We start from the raw sequence: 17170 nt of genomic DNA, 5'->3' as shown, positions 1-17170 counted from the left end.
TTCATTTATTTTCCCTCTGCCATTGCGGTCCCCTCTCTACTTGTGGAGCATTGGCCCTTTTCTTCCTGCCACTCCCCCTCCCGGTGTTTGTCTCCAGAGAATCTGGCCTTGTCGTTGCTCTCCTTGCCCTGCCAATCTCCCCCAGGACCAATTAGAGTCGAGCCTCATCTTGCGGACCAGCAGATAAAAAGGAAGCCAAAGTGTGTGTGTGTGTGTGTGTGTGTGTGTGTGTGTGTGTGTGTGTGTGTGTGTGTGTGTGTGTGTGTGTGTGTGTGTGTGTGTGTGTGTGTGTGTGTGTGTGTGTGTGTGTGTGTGTGTGTGTGTTTGTTTGCTTGCTTGCTTGCTTGCTTGCTTGGATATGCAGGCTTGTTTTATGTGTGTGTATGTGCGTGTGTTGGTATAGGCTGGGAGAGCGCTGAATCGCTGCTCATCTCTCTAATGCTGATGCGGGAAGTTTCAAAAGCTTCCTCTCATCCAAGTTCTCAGGCCCTCTCAACTCCAGCAGCTTCCTTTCCAGCCAATAAAGCTGCGGTCCCACCAGGCAGACTTCATAGCTGCAGCTGCACCACCCCGCCCCGCAACCCCATGCCGACCCATTCTCCTTCTTCCCCACCAACACCACCTCTTGTGTGGGTAAAAGAAAAGCTCTGCCTTTTACAGATGAGAAGCAATGTAGCCCCTCAAACATATTAAGTAGCTCTGTAGGAGATGAGGGGGGCGATTGTGAGACACAAAGCCTGAATCAATGGGACATCGATACAGCAGACAGTCAACCTGTTTCCCTGGGAGGCCGCAGATTTATGTCTGCTTGCCTGTTCCTCCAATTTAAAACAAAGATGCCTCAGATTTTCTATCATATTTCACATTGATCTTTTCCAGTTTATCTCCCTTTTTGTTCCTGACTGCTGCACATAATTGTGTTATGTATTTTTTGTCATTTTTATGTATTATTTTTTTCCCATGCATCTTTAGCTCAATCACTCTCCCTCCCTGAATCAGCTCAGAAAACACTTAAAGAAAAAGAAAATTGATGAATAATTTTCTTTATTTCCGTTTGAAAAGTTCCTACAATATCGAAATGCAAATCCACTGAATATATCTTTTCTCATTTTTATGCTTAAACAAAACAGAAAATTTACTGATAGCAAGTTTGACAAACAAATCAACATCTAATGCTTTCATCAAGAAAAAAAAAACATTTTAATGGTTCCAGCTTCTTCAATGTGAGAATTTCCTTATTTCCTCTATTTTCACACTGTGTGTCAAACTAAATAACCATTTTGGAGTCTTTGGAAATTGTAATAGGTGTTTTTACAATTACAACTGTTAATTAAATATCCGGTTCTGTAACGCAATGATTCTCAACTCTCTGTTTGCGACCCTCATGTTGGTGGGTCACCAGATGATTGTGGATAAAACAAAATCTAGTTAATGGCTGGACTTTGTATGAAATGTTAAAGGACTTTTATTTTGAACCAAGTACTTTTAGTTTGAAACAATCAGAGTGCATGTGTGAACTTATGCCACAGTATTGTACTTAAGTTGTAGCCAGTTTTACTAGTTACCACATCGAATGACTATAAAAACAAATGGCTTCTAATAAACTATATTCCAGCTCAAGACTCTAGCAGACAGGAGGTATTTTACAGTGAGTCACCTGAAAGTCCAACAACATCACTATTAGCGGATTAGTGGAAGGTTCCAGCGGTTCCAACAGAGACCCAAGCTACCAATTAATGCCAGAAATAACACCCTTTTAGTTACCAAGCAAATAATAAACAAAAGGCAAACCCTAAGCATATATCAATGATATCTGAAGTAATGATATCTGTTATTGATCAGTAGTGTTGAAAATAAGTTAAAATTTAAATGGTTATGATTAATTTCATTTTTCAACACTACTGATCAATAGCGTAGACTGCAAATAAAAGTGTTCGTAGCTTCCGGCTCTGAAAAATGAGGCTGATGCGGAAGTGATTTCAGCTGCGATACCACCGAGTGCCACTAGAGGTCGGCTCCAAAAAGCCTCTGGCTCCATAGACTCCTATTCAACTAGTCTCCTAAAATTCTCCATCAATAAAATGTCTCCAGTACATAGGTTGTTAGCTGAAGTCGCTCCTGCTTATTAGTTTTCTGGCGGTCCATCTGAAAAAAGCCTCTGGTTCCATAGACTCCCATTTAAGTTCTTTCATGAAATACAATTTCAAATTTGTTTTCCCACATTTCAATATGTGTCATTTGTAAGATTCAGTCTTTCTGATTCATTTGCTGGTGGTACATCTGAAAATAATTCCATAGGCCTCACGCACATTGCAAAATAACACGCATCATAATGGACACTTATACACAATAGAAAATACAACACCCTAATTGATATAGAATTGGGTATATTTCTTTTGTCTTTGCCAAAGAGGTTAGCTCATTCGATAGGAGAGTTATGTTCACTGAGCAGGTATATGAGTGCGTTGTAGGTTCTCCTTTGTTTGATACCAAAGCCAATCAGCTGCATACACTATGAAAAGTGCAAATTGCCGTGGTTATATTTTGTTGTGAATATTGTTGAACCATGTGAGAGTTTGGCAGCGGCACTAATAATTCATGTTTCTTTGTTAAAAAATTATTAACAAGATGTGTGTTGCCACAAGCATATTAAACGATCCTTCTTCCTGATTTCCTGACAGCAAAAGCAATGTAACGATGTCAGGCAACAATTTAACACAGGAGGGTTGCAGGTGTGTCTTAGAAGGTTACTTGAAATAGGTACAAAAAAGACTGTTAATAATAGAGGAATAAAAACCATGTGATTTATGTATGTAGCCAGTTCGATGGAGAGGTTCAGGTCATATACAAACACATATAGTGAGTTTCTTGGACTGTATTTTGACAGAAACATCCATCTTTGTTGGATTTTGTACACATTCTGTGTTGGATCTTTGGTTGTATATTGGTAGGGATATTAATGACTGTTGAGTTGTTTTTTTCTGATTGGTATAGATTGATTTGTAAACCTCTACAATCAACAAATTTATTGAGTTTAGTGGAGTCAAATGCTTCCAGGTCATTTAAAAACAAAGAGAATGAGGCCTGTGTACTCTCCACACTCACCAGAACCAAACCTGACTTTACCATCACTCTGACACACCAGCTGCCCTCGGCCTCTGTTATTCCTCCGGCCTCGGACACAACAGGAGGAATAGCACCCTTTGTAGATCAACCTTTATTTCCTGTCCCACCGTCCCCAGCTCCCCCATCTGGTCCAGCCCATAACACTTTGTAGTAGAGCAGAGGTGCTCTTTGACAAGGAAAGTTCAAAGGCCTGGACATGTAGAGGAGTGCTTGGCACTTCCTGCTCTTTGAACCTGCTGCTGCCTCAAAGCTCTGCAGATGGTCAGATGTAAGCAGGGGGTCTGAGAACCTGGTCCACAAAGAGACTCTTCCTCACTCCTCCAGTCTCTCTGACCGTCAGCTTTGTCAACCAGGGGTCTGGTTGGGGCTACCTCATGAAGACCTAAAACTACACTTAAGTTGTTGAGGGAGTTCTGAATTTAGTTTCAATTAAATTAGTTTATTAAATTAATTGATTTTCTTTTCTTCTTTTTTTTTAAGTTCGTACATTAATTCTTTCTTTGTCTCATTCATTTTTTATTTATTGTTTCAAAGGATGGTAGCCGTCAGACAGTAAGACATTTTATTATTTAAAGTGTTATTTCACCAAAGTGAAAATGCCAGGACCTCACCACCTAAACTGAAAGCACAGGACAGGACATGGAGTTGGAGATCTTAATCACACACTTCCTGGTCGTATGTATAGTTTGAATAGTCGGCAGAAGGAGATCCCAGCATGTCTGAATAATCAGCACACTTGATGTTTGCTGAAATGGATCAGTTTCGGCACACTGGGCACAGGCAGCATTTTAATGCTTCTGCAAATGTGTAACACATTACTGCCCATGCATTGATTAAAACTGTCGTTGTCACAGAACGGTGCTACATTATGCATTTTCCTGGTCAAGCTAAAAAAGACTTTGTAATAGAGCAGGTTAACAAAATGACCAGATTGGATTGTGCTATGACCAGTTGTACTTTTGTCAACTTCTTTTCATAGAAATCACTTTTTGTAAGTGTTTGGTGGATGGTTCTAAATACTAGAATATCCATGTGGCTCAGCTGTTGTTGCTATGAAAAAGAAGCCAATCAGAGGTGCAAATCGGAGTAGTCATTATTTCAGAATGCTTTAATGAAAGAAAATAAAAAACACATTACCACAGTTATTGGATTAATAGGAAATTCACCCAGATACCAAAAGAGTGTTGACTCTGGGATCGTAAAACAAGTTGTTTCAATTTAATGCTGGTTGGTATACTTGTTATTTCCAGGTGATTTCCATTTTGCTGCAATGATCACCATTGATTGCTGTGTAGAATGTATTGGGAAGGGAACCCATATTAACTACGTACTAATGGTCAGAACATTATAACACATCAATTAACACTCTAACGGGGCAAGACACTTTGGAACACAACAAACACATGAACAATTTGTGACATTAATAATCGTATATTCACTGGGAGAGGCTCCATCACAACAGTACAGTAACAGAAACGAGAGGTGGGGAATGAAGAAAGAGACACCAGAGTTGCATCACAACAAACTTGTGCCTGAGAGAGGTGCTGTGTTTGTAAGTTTTTAGGTTTTAAAGTTTGTCGAGCCACTGTTGTCGTCAGTGGTGGTAACAGCAGTAACATACTCTACTACTTCGATAGAGAACATGTTCAAAAACCAAGAATGTATGCACTTACTATGAGGCTGTTAACCAGCAGCACCAGTGAAGCAGTAAAGCCAAAGGGTCAGACACTGCTTGAAGAGACATTTTCTCAAGGCACAACATATGATAGGAAAAGCAACCGATGAAGTGACATTACATACGCAAGAACAATTCACCTATGAAATAGCATGGTCCTGCTCCAGGCAGTCCAGAAAGGCAGCTTCAGAGTAATGCTTAACGGTAGGTATTGTGTAGTTAGTGGAAAGTTGTTGTGCTCTAGTTTCTTGCCCTCAGGTATAGTTCACATGAAGACAAGAGTTGTTACCCCCTTATGCCCCAAGAGGCAGTATACCCTTGAGTGGGCACCTCTGTCAAGTGTATACAAAGGCAAGGCACATATGGTCGTGCTAAGAGAAAGGCTGGACAGATTGTTTCTATGTCTTTGTATTTTGCAGAATACCAGGTCAAAGAAAGAATAATAATAATTCACACCAAGACTTTATTCAAGTGTGCAATGTATACATGGTGACATTGAAATAGTATATGCTGTTTAGTCCTGACAGTATAATAAGCCACTGTAAACCTATATAAAGAGCCAGTCCTGTAAAAAAAAGAGAAGAGACACTGACATACTGTGGAACTGGCAGAATCTTAAAAAATACAGTGATACAAATTTTTGATCATACCACCCAGCACCATCTCAACTCCAACTTCCACCTGCCATTAGCGGATCATACCACAGAGTTTTAGGCGTGGTGATTGAATGTCTCTTGAAGAGAAGCAACTTGGGAATGGTAATTAACGTATCCCCTAAGGTTTTTATGTCCACATGCCTGTACTGTGACTTTTTATCAAAGAGCCACATTTTCTGATGCAGTTTCATCTTTTGCACTGATGATTAATCTGTGGCAGTTTCATGCCCATTCATGATGTGTAAGTGCTCCATCTGTGAGTTGCGTAATGTCGTCAATGGGAAAAATGAATGGGCCTCCTTTTTTTTCTGGTACCAGGGGCCCAACGAAGCTCCTGTCCCACCTCTACAAGTTCAACTTTGAGGGCTGCAACCAACGTTTATTTTCATCATCAATTTATTTCTTCATTTTCAGCAATTCAAAAATTGTAAGTGGTCTTCTAAAAAACATTGCCAATACAATTTCCCATCATTTAACTATTGACCCTCTTTAATAGCTTTTATTGTCCAATCAACTGCCAAAACTGAAAGATATTCAGATAAATGTCACATACGATTAAAAAACAACAGATGAACCAGTTAGCCAATAAATTGATCAGTCGATTTGGAATACAAGTTTGCAACTACTTTGACAATGGATTATTTTAGTTTATTTCAGTTTTCAATAAAAGATGCCAAACATGTGGTGGTTGAGAAGTGTAGAATAAATGCATTTCTTTGTTATATATTCTTTATTTTTACACGTGACCATTTAAAACCCTGCAAAACACTCTGTAGTGTAGTCCTGTGTATACTTTTGTCCTATTGTGTGCCTGTACTTGTCTCTGCCATGATGAAGAAGGAAAACTTAGTGAATGGAGAAAAGGCCTTTCAAGTAACATATGTTATTTATCTTTTGGGGAAAAAAAAAAAGCCCCAGGTCTGTCAGTTGATTGACAACGAATTGAGGCACAGAAGGATCTGTTTTCGTGACGCCATTTTTCCCTGCCATCATCTTTTATTCAAAATGTCCTGAGTTGAGTGGTGACGGGCCTTAAGTGGTTTTTGTAACATGTTAAAATGATTTCTTGCACTTCAGTAAATGTATCTTTGACAGGTTGCATGACGCTTGAACAGGACGTCATCTGTATCATATATTTAATAGAACGATCACAACCACTGCTCCAATCTCCATGCAGCAGCTTAGAGTCATGGCGTGCTCTTGACTGTTTCTTTTTGAGACCCATGGCATTTTAAAAGCAATTTGACCCACACCTGGCCCCAACGCTTAATCTCAGTGGGCTTGTCTGTTGCTGAAAATGTCCTCTCTGAGCCCCAGAGGCAAAGCTCCGGCTGCTTGGGCTAGCTGCAATCACAGGCTACTGGCTGGGGCAATTACAAAAACACCCTGGACCCTGGCTGAATTTTCATCTTATCTATTCAAATGTCAGCCTCTTGCTTATTAGGTATCATCACACTGCTGCCAATCATGGTGAGAGAGATGAGCGCTTTCCTCAGCAGCCACACCCCAACATGCCTCCCTCCCGCTGAGTCTGTCTTAGAATTTCTTTCGTCTCTTTTTCTCCCTTCAAATAGCTTTCATTTATCTTTTTTTTTTTAATTCAGCGAGTTCTCTGCAGTTTGATGCTGAAAAGGTGAGAATTATTTCCACTTTTACATTGGCATATTGATGTTGGTTAAACCTGCATTTTGTCAATGTGGCTTCAGGCTCAATAGCTTTTATCAAAACCGAATTCAGCACTGATTTGCAGCTTTCAATACTTGTTTGTACCTTAAAGCAAGACTGTGTAGCGTTTGCTGAGTAGCAGCAACAGTGACCTCTGCGGACATAAGTGGTAGTCACCCACAAATAGTATTTATATATGTAACTCCAGTTCTTTGAGTACATGTGTAGCCCCTCTGAGGGCAAAGCACAAACACAAAAACACAAACCAACAGACACTGATGTTGAGAATACATAGGATGCTAGCAGATGAAGAACAGCTACTCAACTAAATTGATCTAATAAAACTTGAATTTCCCTGACACAAAGACATCCAAACTTGAATGGCAAATTAGCTAACACAGCGAGACAGCATCCGATGCAGAAGATGGTGTCATGTGACACAGTAGAGCATTGTGTTATGCACGTTTTCTGGGAGATCGTAACTGATCGACCCAAGTCACATAGTGACGTTGCGGAATGGGAATGAAGAGATGCCATTCTACCTATTACAAGTCAGTGGATTATCCAGATGATGTTAAAGCTGTTATTTTAAGGTAAAAGAGTTAAAGAATGAGAACAAAAACACAAAATTATAAAGATTACTAATTGCCTTTTGTTGGCTGCATAGAAATATTGAGTGTAACGTATTTTGACTGTAGACAGCCTTTAGCTAAAACCTCAAAATGAGCTGAGCAGCAGACAGAAATACATATTGATTTAGTAGATTAGCTGTAGCCTACTGGCTGTTAGGTTTTTCCATTGCTTTTTTTCACAAATCAAGACCTTAAGTATATGGCCATTGTTGGTCTTGTTGAGTACAGATATAAAATGTGTTATCTGACTTTTTAATTGTAATCAGACTCAGGTACTTTCTTTTTGAGATGGTAATTTATTATTTGTTATTGATCTTTAAATGCCGTAATGAACTGATTATGAGACATCATACAGAGGACATGAATGTGTGAACTTAGTGTTTGAGTGAAAAGATTCTGTGAACTGAATAATTTATGTCAGTTACATGTCAACATTTTTCAGTTTTTTTAAAACTAACATTTGACAAAGACAAAGTAAATTCCAGGTAACAGAGGTGTTTGCACCTGCTCTGAATGGCCATACTTCAACAGTGGGATGTAAAAGTCTGCTGTCATAGAGCGGGTTGTGATATGATGAATTGTGTGAATGGTGATAGCAGAGCAGCTTCAGTCTCTTATCAAACACAGAGTCACGGTGTTTCACTTGGTTGTTCACACAATAACTACAATTACTTTATATTTACTCTGTGTTCTCTTGTTTGTTTTTTTATTGTAAAATAAGTCAGGACAGCTTTAATGAATTTCAGAGCACTGACAAAATATGTAGCGGAAGTTAGATCTCTGTTGTTTAACTGAGTGGAAATAAAACGGGTGTCTTCATCCCCCAAACAAACTGCTGAAAGGGTTCCATTAGGAGCTCCACAAGGAACTGAATTTAAATGTGATGAACTGTTGTTAAACACCGTTCCTCGTCGGGTGGTTTGGGAACTTTAAATGTCCAATATACCAAAGTCTGTGTAAGATATCGTATGTTCTCCAGATGTAACCCAGGCTGAGCAGCCAAATGTCCGTTTGTGTTTGTTCTCCCCCTCCTTTCACAGGGAGGTGGTACATCCGGGAGGGCTGGCTCAAGACGGTTCCTCCAAAAGGTGCTGAGGCCAAACCCAAGATGTTCTTCTTGTTCTCTGACATGCTGCTTCAGGCCAAGCGCTGCAGCCCACTTCATCCCGCCAATGGAGACAAGTTTGCCGGCCAGCACGCCTTCCCCCTGCAGGACTGCACCCTGGAGATGGTCTTTGGCCACACCAGGAGCCAGGGAGGCCTGCTCAGCGTGAGTGTCAGCCAGCTGGTCTAATAACTTCCAACCTGAGTATTGTTCATGTGACAAGCTTTTATCCAAAACATGGATGGGAACAGGGAGTTCCTTGGATATTGGGAGATATTGCATTCAATTGTTGTCGGCTCTATCGGAGAGAAAAACATCACAAACAAACCAAGTAGATAGAAAGTGAATAAAGGAGTTCTTTATAGCTCAAGCTAATATTGGGCTTCAGCAATGTGAGTTATAGAATTTCAGTGGATATCTTCCACAGTTATGGTGTTTGTTATAATGGCGTTCTGTATTTTATCAATCTGAATGCTTCTTCCTTGATAAGAGATACATCCTGGAAGTTCACGTGGGCTTGTTGCTGGGGAAAAACACCATCAATAACCCTACATACTACTGCCAGGATGAAGATACCCACCCGATTTGTCTTATTCACACTGTTAGAGCTTCAGATTGGTATCGGCTGAAATCTTGAACGTGTTTTTGCACCGAACGAGAACCTCCTGTCTACTCAGTGTTGTCACTCTACGAATGGATCTCTTCACAACTCCAAAAAAAGGAGGAGTGATGTGCAACCAGTAGCTCTTTTGATCTACGTCGCCAATACAAGTACAGTATTAAAACATACTTTAGAAATTCCAACCTATACAGGGTATAAGATTTAAGAACATAATCCCACTATTCCATAAATTTAGTTTTTCTCCGCAATAACAAGCATAATTTAAAAAGAAAAAAAAAATGAACACGCCTCAAAATCAGCTGCGGTAATATATGGTTAACTAAAACTGAAACAGCTCACTTAAGTCTCCTATGATTCCTATTATGTTCTTTATTTATTATATTGATTGCAAACGATCTGTTATTTACCTGCATGTTTTATGTTTCAATTCTAACAATTTATGTGGTAGTATATCGGGGTGGTGGTGCCATGGTTAGGTTTAGGGTTCCAACCTCGGCCAGGGCCTTTCTGTGTGGAGTTTCCATGTTTTCCCTGTGCCTGCGTGGGTTCTCTCCGGGTACTGCGGCTTCCTCCCACCCTCCAAAAACATGCATCTCAGGTTAATTGTTTTTCTAAATTGCCTGTAGGTGTGAATGCGAGCGTGCCTTATTCTGGCTGTCTTTCTGTGTTGGCCCTGTGATAGACTGGCGGTCTGTCCAGGTTGTGCCTTCACCCACAGTGAGCTGCGATAGGCTCCAGCTCCCCCGTCATCCTGTTCAGGGTAAAGTGGGTTCAGATAATGAAATGAGGGATGGACAATTTACGTTAGCAGTGTACAGCTTTGCTAGTTATTCTAACACACCTTGCGAACTCGTTTATATTCAGGTCACCATACCAGAATTAAAAAGTTGGTTCAAATTGAATAAACATTTTTATTGAACTTTTAGTTTAATCGTACACTGTACATCACTTCTTTAAAAGCACAGGTGTCATTGTGGAACAGAAGTCGTCCTGCTATTTGTAAAGCTAAGACCATCTTCAGTAAGTGACACAGGATTTGTAGTTTCATGATCCAAAAATAAGGAAAAGTTTCACTAAAAAAGAAAATGTGTTTCTGGGGCAGCAGGTGGGGAGACATCTGTTCACTGATTTGAGTATACACATGAGTGAGTCTTTAGCAGAAGCATTATTTAATTTCCCACTTTTGATGTATGTAGCTTTGATTTGTCTCACTAAACTTACTTTGCCGGGGCAGTTGTGGTTGTAGGAATATGCAACACAAAGGTTTCCTGAATATTTTCAGCCTCACTAAATGACATGTCATGTTGTTCAGTTTGTCAGAGGTCCCCTCACCTCTTCTTCTTTGTGATCACTTCAAATCCTTATTGAAGTCAGCCATAAGTTGGACTTCTAATGTCTCTCCTTTCAGTCCGATCTGTCTAGCAGGTCCAAGTACAGCTGCTGGCTGACAAATTATGTCTGAATGATGTAGCTGCTGTCATGAAACATTGAAAGGAACGAGTCGCGCATCATTGAGCGAGTAACAAAAGCGTTTATACAGCGAGTGTTTAGCGCCAGTGCTGCATGGTATCAATATTCATTTCAGCTGATAGACTCTCGCTCAAAGTGCTCTTTATGTTGTGCTGGGAATGCACTTCCCTGTAATTCCCAGTAGTTGCATAGAGGTTTCATTACTGTCCACTGTTTACTGTCCACTGCTCTCTTTTTAAAAATGTTTACAGCATGTGATGCGTTTTAACATTAAAGCTTAATCAACACAGGACTAGAAGTATACGGTTCGGCTAATAAAATACAACTCGGGCAAATTAGACAGAAAACTAACCAGCTGCAACTCCATTACTGCTTTTCAGTTGAAGTAAAATCCTGTGATGTCAAACTGAGAAATGCAATACATTTAAAAAGCTGGATTTATGACATTGTATTTTTATGTTTGATATTTTTTATGGTTTGGTCAATAGAATTATTCAATAGATTATTCATATTATCGGTCAAGCTGTCTATTATTGAAGTAATTAGTTAAATTGTAAATTATTTTTGGGGAAATAATGGACACAGCGTCCCCTGGACTATAGAGGAGAGGGACCACCCATCTTATCATCAGCTCACAGTTAAAAAGCCAGCATTCGTAATGATATGGGGGTGCATTAGTGCACATGATATGAGCAGCTTGCACATCTGGGAAGGAAACATGAATGCTGAATGATGTTTTCAGGTTTTAGAGCAACATATTCTGCCATCCAGACAACGTCTCTTTCAGGGAAGACCTGAAGTGTTTGTCTTTTTTTTGGTTCTGCCTTAGCATTTTAACAAAAGCTACTTCGGATAATCAGTCAGTCAGCATTTCAACTGGCCTGGCTGCCTGTGCAGAGAGCAATTGTGCACACACACTTTGAATAAGGTTGTGGGTTTGCCAGGTTGCGGTGACAGATGGGTAGAAATTGTTTGTAATGTGTGGTTTGTGTGTGTAGGTATTGTTTCACAGATATTCTGGCAACTTGTGTAATGTCAGACAAACGTACAAAACTTGTTGATCCGTAAATGACAAATATTCAAATAAAGTTTGAGGACTATGCAAATTACGGGAGTTTCCTGTGAGAAACAACAAATTGGGAGAGCTAGGAGATGTCCTTGAAATACAGGAGAAACACAAGAAAATTGGCACTGTTGACAGGTATGTAAGCTTTAGATGTTTAGTTTTGTCTGACCAATTGTTCAGTCTAAATTTGTTGAATTTACCAAAAAGAAAACAAAAGAGCAGCAAATAGTCACATTTGAGAAGATAAAACCAGACACCCAACTTTATCCAATTGTGAAAATAATAATAAAAAAGAAAACCCATGACATTTTCTGTCTATTCACTAATAATTGATTAACTGCTTGTTTCAGCTCTAATTTTAAATTTATAATTCGGTAAGTTACAATTAGTTTTTATCATTGTTTTAGAAATTTGTAAAGTAAATGATGCATTGGTTTAAAGTTTTTAAATAAATGAATGAATAATGAAATTAACTGTTGCTAGATCTCAATGTTCTGGTGATTTTGTTTGTTTATTTGTTTTTCTTGAAATCCTGAAGGTCAACTCCATTCCCACAAAACTCTTTAACTCGTGAAACAAAAGTTTTTAAAATATAAATATTATCTAAACACAAGCAGTTATACTCATATACAGCCTGAATAAAATAAGAGCTACAACAAAATTGTATTTATTATTAATAAATGTTATTCAACGTTTACGATTAATAATTAAATGAGCTCAAGATGACGTCAGAAAATCTTTTTGCTTGTCAGACCATTAGTCCTGAGATAATACATTTTATCATAATTTGCATGCACTTTTGACTGATAAATGACTTAAACAATGAATTGATTATCAAAACTGTTGTTGACTGACATATCAATTATTAATCTTATCCTGAAGCCCTAAATATGCACAGACCAGACAGTGAATTCAGGTGCTGATATTCCATGATCGTAGTATTTGTAAGTTTACAGGTATTGTCCTGACCAGGCCGATGTAACGTCACTGTTGAAGACAGAGTGAATAAATAGCATCCTTCAAGACACTAATGAAAAGGCAGTTGACGGGGAGATTAGACTTTGAGTTTTTTTTATTTGGAGTGTGTGTGTGCAGGTGCGTATGCGTGTGTTTGCATGTATGCACACGTTTTTATTACTTCCTTGGGACCTTTTCTGACTCTAATGAGGCGAAACATTAATGGATAGGTTATATTTAAGGATGTCCACAATGAATGTCCTAACAAGAATAGCTGTGCAAATTTGCGTGTGTGCGCGCGCGTGTGTGTGTGTGTGTGTGTGTGTGTTCATGTGTGTGCGTGTGTGTCACGAGCTGAGGAGTGTTGTGATGGCTGCCTGCTGTAACAGAACCCCTCAGTTGCTGCATCAGATTAGGCTGCAGATCCATCTCTTCCGGGCCTCCAGTAAATACATCTTCCTCAAGCCTGTCGCTGCTCTCCGCGATCCTGCTGCGAGTTATCTAATGGCAGAAATGGCATTTCATTAGCCTCTTATCCCGCCGAGGCCCAAATGCATACTCAATAGCATTACACGTAATTTCTCATAAGGACACATTATTGATCCTGGGCTCCTACCTGAGCTCAAGGAAAAGGGCTGTCAGCACTCCAGGGCCCTCCTCATGCAGGGCCAAGAAGAATTAAAGCCAAATTAAATTTGACAGTTGTAAATGCCATGGCAATCTATATGCAAAGTAAAAAAAAAAAAAAATCGGTTTTATTAAAATTTCCGCTGGTTGTTTTTTTTTCTCCTCGGTCACATGTTTGCAGAGTACTGGCTGTTATTTGTGGCTCACCCTCCATTTCTCTCTTCATCTCCTGTCCTCTCCTTTCCCTCCGATCGTCTCGACCTTCCTCATTCTCTCCTCTCTGTCTGCAGCCTTCCTCCTGCTAATATCCCCGAGCTACTTGAATATTTTCCCACATCCCTGACAGATTCTCTTTGATGTATAAATAATCAAGCTAAATTATGTGCAGCGATGAGGCTCCGCGCTCTGCCATTCTTATTATACAAAGTAATTTCTACCTAAGAGGGTCAGATTTCCTGACAAATCCCTAATTAACACATTGCAATAGAAGTGGAATCTATTTGTGCATAAATCAACCGCCGTCCCCCAAGTGGTGAGTGCCTAATATCATGCGCCACTCAATTTGGCCCCACTCACTGAACTCTGTTAATTAGATAATATTTTGGGTGATGGTACATTTGAAATCTTAATCTATTTATTGTATAATGAGAGACACTCCCCTCCCTCTGTGTAAAAACATCATTATGTTTGGTGAGCTACATGCTCCTGTGTACCGGAATAAAGTTCTTTCTACCTGGAAATGATCGATATGTCACTGCTTCACAAGCTATTTTCCTGCGTAGAGGCAGCAGCCGCAGGTAAATGTGAAAGGTCATTTAATATGGTGAAGGCCTAATTTTGATCCTCTGTAATAGCTTTCCCGGTGTAATTATGCTGCTCTAAAAGCCCCTTTTGTTTGGGCTTGGACATCTCCCTTTGGTTTGTTTGACAAGAACGCTCAGTGGTTGGTTTGAGCAATGTGAATGAGAGCGTTGATAATTACTGTTGACCCAGAGGAAGAGAATCCTGTCACTGTAGGACAGAGAGGAATCCACAAGAGGTCTAAGAGCACATTTCTGTCCAGCAGCCTACAGAACAGAACACAATTTACCTGTCAATGTGACCCGATTGCAATAGATTCTGTTATTTTACTTGACTTATTTCCTCTGTTTTCTCGACCTTCAGATTTCAGTCGGTTTTAATCGTGATGAATGGCTTTAAAAAGCAGCAGTAGTTTTTTCTGTATGAGCTGATAGAAAGAAGATTTTCTTTTGTTTGAGTTTGGCCTGCCCTCTCCTGCTTTTATAGTGTTACTGCAGTTAGTTTATGCCCAGCTGTTAACAGATGGCCAGGCTCTGGAAATACAACAAAAAACTACAAAACTGCAGTTTTTATATTTCACGTGCGTCTCTGCAAACCTGCAAGGCTTTAATGCAACTTTAAAATCATGGAGCTGCCTCGAAAAATTCAAAGAGTTTGTGCGAGAGTACCATAACACCAGGATTTGGCCTGAAATAGTTTTTAGCGTCGAAGAAACTTCCGCAGCTACGAGAATTATCAAAAATTCAATGAATGGTGTAGTGTCAGTGAATTTCATAACTGCTTCTGAATAATAGACTTTGGTATCCCCACCCATTCTTCTGCCTGAGACAGCCACGGACACGAGGCATCGGGTTTTCAGGTTGTCCATCAGTCTGTATGTGTCATGAACAAGATATCTCAGGAAGGCCTTGATTCGATTTTGGGGCGGTAAAAGGTCAAGGTCACTGTGACCTTATGGCGTCCGAGTCTTGTGAATGCAATATCTCTGGAAGGCCACGGGAGAACTTCTTAAGATCTGACACGAACATGCACTCAGACCAAGTGGCGACCCACCGTGACATCACCCAGTGGTTTGTGGCCGGAAGCATCTTTGGTCTTTTGATTTTTTTTGGACTTTTTCAATTTAGGTGCACCTAAATTGGTCACCATACCTTTTGGCCCAACAGAAATACATTTTATGCGTTACCTTCTTTGCCAAGTCCTACACACATTGTTGAGTCATTAACACATTATATACCTGACTGATGACTAAAACAACATCCTGCTTTATCCTCCACTGCTGGTTGTCCATTCAAGTCACTACCATTAGGAAAATGTGTACACACAGAATCCAGGTGTCCTTGAGACAGATTCCACAGCGACACAGCAACACCAGGTGACTACTAGTTCCCTTTCTGGAATTAATGCTGGTACCAGTAGGTTTTGGGCTAATCCCGTGAGCCATTATTAGTGCATCAGATTTTTCTCTTAAAAGGCTGTAGCTGACAGATTATTAATAGGCTGGTGCTATTTGATGTATATAATTATGAATACTTTTAATTTCTGCTAACATATCAGCCCAATTCCTACTGGACCTCGAAGTAAAAACGTAAATGGGGAAGTTTTTTCTTTGGCAGTACTTTTACTGTGCGGTAGTTTGCCTGCAGCCCCGAAATCACCGCGTGATCCACCCCTGCTCTGATCGATCTGAAACTAAAACAGTGAATTTCTGAACGACAACTCTGATGATGCTCTGACCATTTCAGATTAAATTTGAGTACATTCATAAAAATCAATGTTAAAAGAATGTTGTTACAGTCTTAATTTGTTGATACCTTTAACAGCTCATTGCAAAAACAAAAATAACAAATGATGAAATTCAGAGAGTGGCCTCAGAGCTACAGAAACCACCTGTTTGCAGGGATTGTTTCTGAAGGTGCCACAAAACACTGGATCAAGGGTTCCATCAATTTTGTCTTTGCCATTTTCATTTGTAGTATTATTTTTTAAATTCTGTTGAATCAAACATCAAAAGCAAAGTCTGATATTATTTGAAAACAATGACCAATGAAATTACTTTTGTCAATTCGAAATTAGGGTGTGGGTATGTGAGTGGGTGGGTGGGTGTGAAAGAGAACTCGGAGACAGGGATCTCTCCTCTGGATTGAGAATAATGAAAATGTATCATAGACAAATGTCTTAATCAGAAACAGAGCTGGTGGGATAAAATGTGCAGGAAGTTTTATGTTGCAATAACAAAAACTAAATATATTTCCTTAATTCCTGTAGTGCTGAGAGCAGAACAGATACCGTTGGTTCTTATCAGTACTACGGCTTTTAATAATTTAGCACCAGGGCCCATTTAATACCGGGCTGCGGTACCCATTCCTACTCTCCGCGAGTGACTTCAGATGGACTTAAATGAACTAAAACGCCCCAGAACTCTGAACTGCGTGGTGTTTGACTCTCGTCAAATAATACAGTATTATTACTGTATAAGTACTGTATACTGTGTTCAGAAAATATGTTTTTAGTAGTTGGTAATATGCTAAATATCAGGTGCAACCAAAGGTCACTCTAGACAAATTTTACAAACCTTGTTGTGGCTTTACTGTAACAATCAATATGCTAATTATGACCAAATTTGCAAACTGATAACATTAAATGAAAAAGTGATGGCACTTTTATAACCAAAAGGTCAAAGGTCAACTTCATTGTGAAAACGTGATGTTCTGCCATTAGCAGCAACATCCATATTTGAATCGTTGTCTGGTCATGGCTACAACTTT

The 17170-nt window shown here is 39.6% G+C and overlaps 1 protein-coding gene across 1 annotated transcript in view; it reads left to right on the top strand.

Annotated features, from left to right (window-relative positions):
- arhgef39 (Rho guanine nucleotide exchange factor (GEF) 39) overlaps positions 1-17170 on the top strand; it is a 67338-nt gene that overhangs the window by 36854 nt on the left and 13314 nt on the right. The window contains exon 7 of the mRNA XM_069716124.1: positions 8795-9024. Within this exon, the coding sequence (XP_069572225.1) occupies positions 8795-9024 (230 nt within the window). The remainder of the gene's footprint in view (positions 1-8794; positions 9025-17170) is intronic.

The sequence above is a fragment of the Brachyistius frenatus genome, unplaced genomic scaffold (assembly GCF_029030835.1).
Source record: "Brachyistius frenatus isolate BFR_SWC_R1_liver_20210118 unplaced genomic scaffold, ASM2903083v1 Contig_152, whole genome shotgun sequence".
In the NCBI taxonomy this organism is placed as follows: Eukaryota; Metazoa; Chordata; class Actinopteri; family Embiotocidae; genus Brachyistius; species Brachyistius frenatus.
This window is presented reverse-complemented; position numbering and strand designations above follow the sequence as displayed.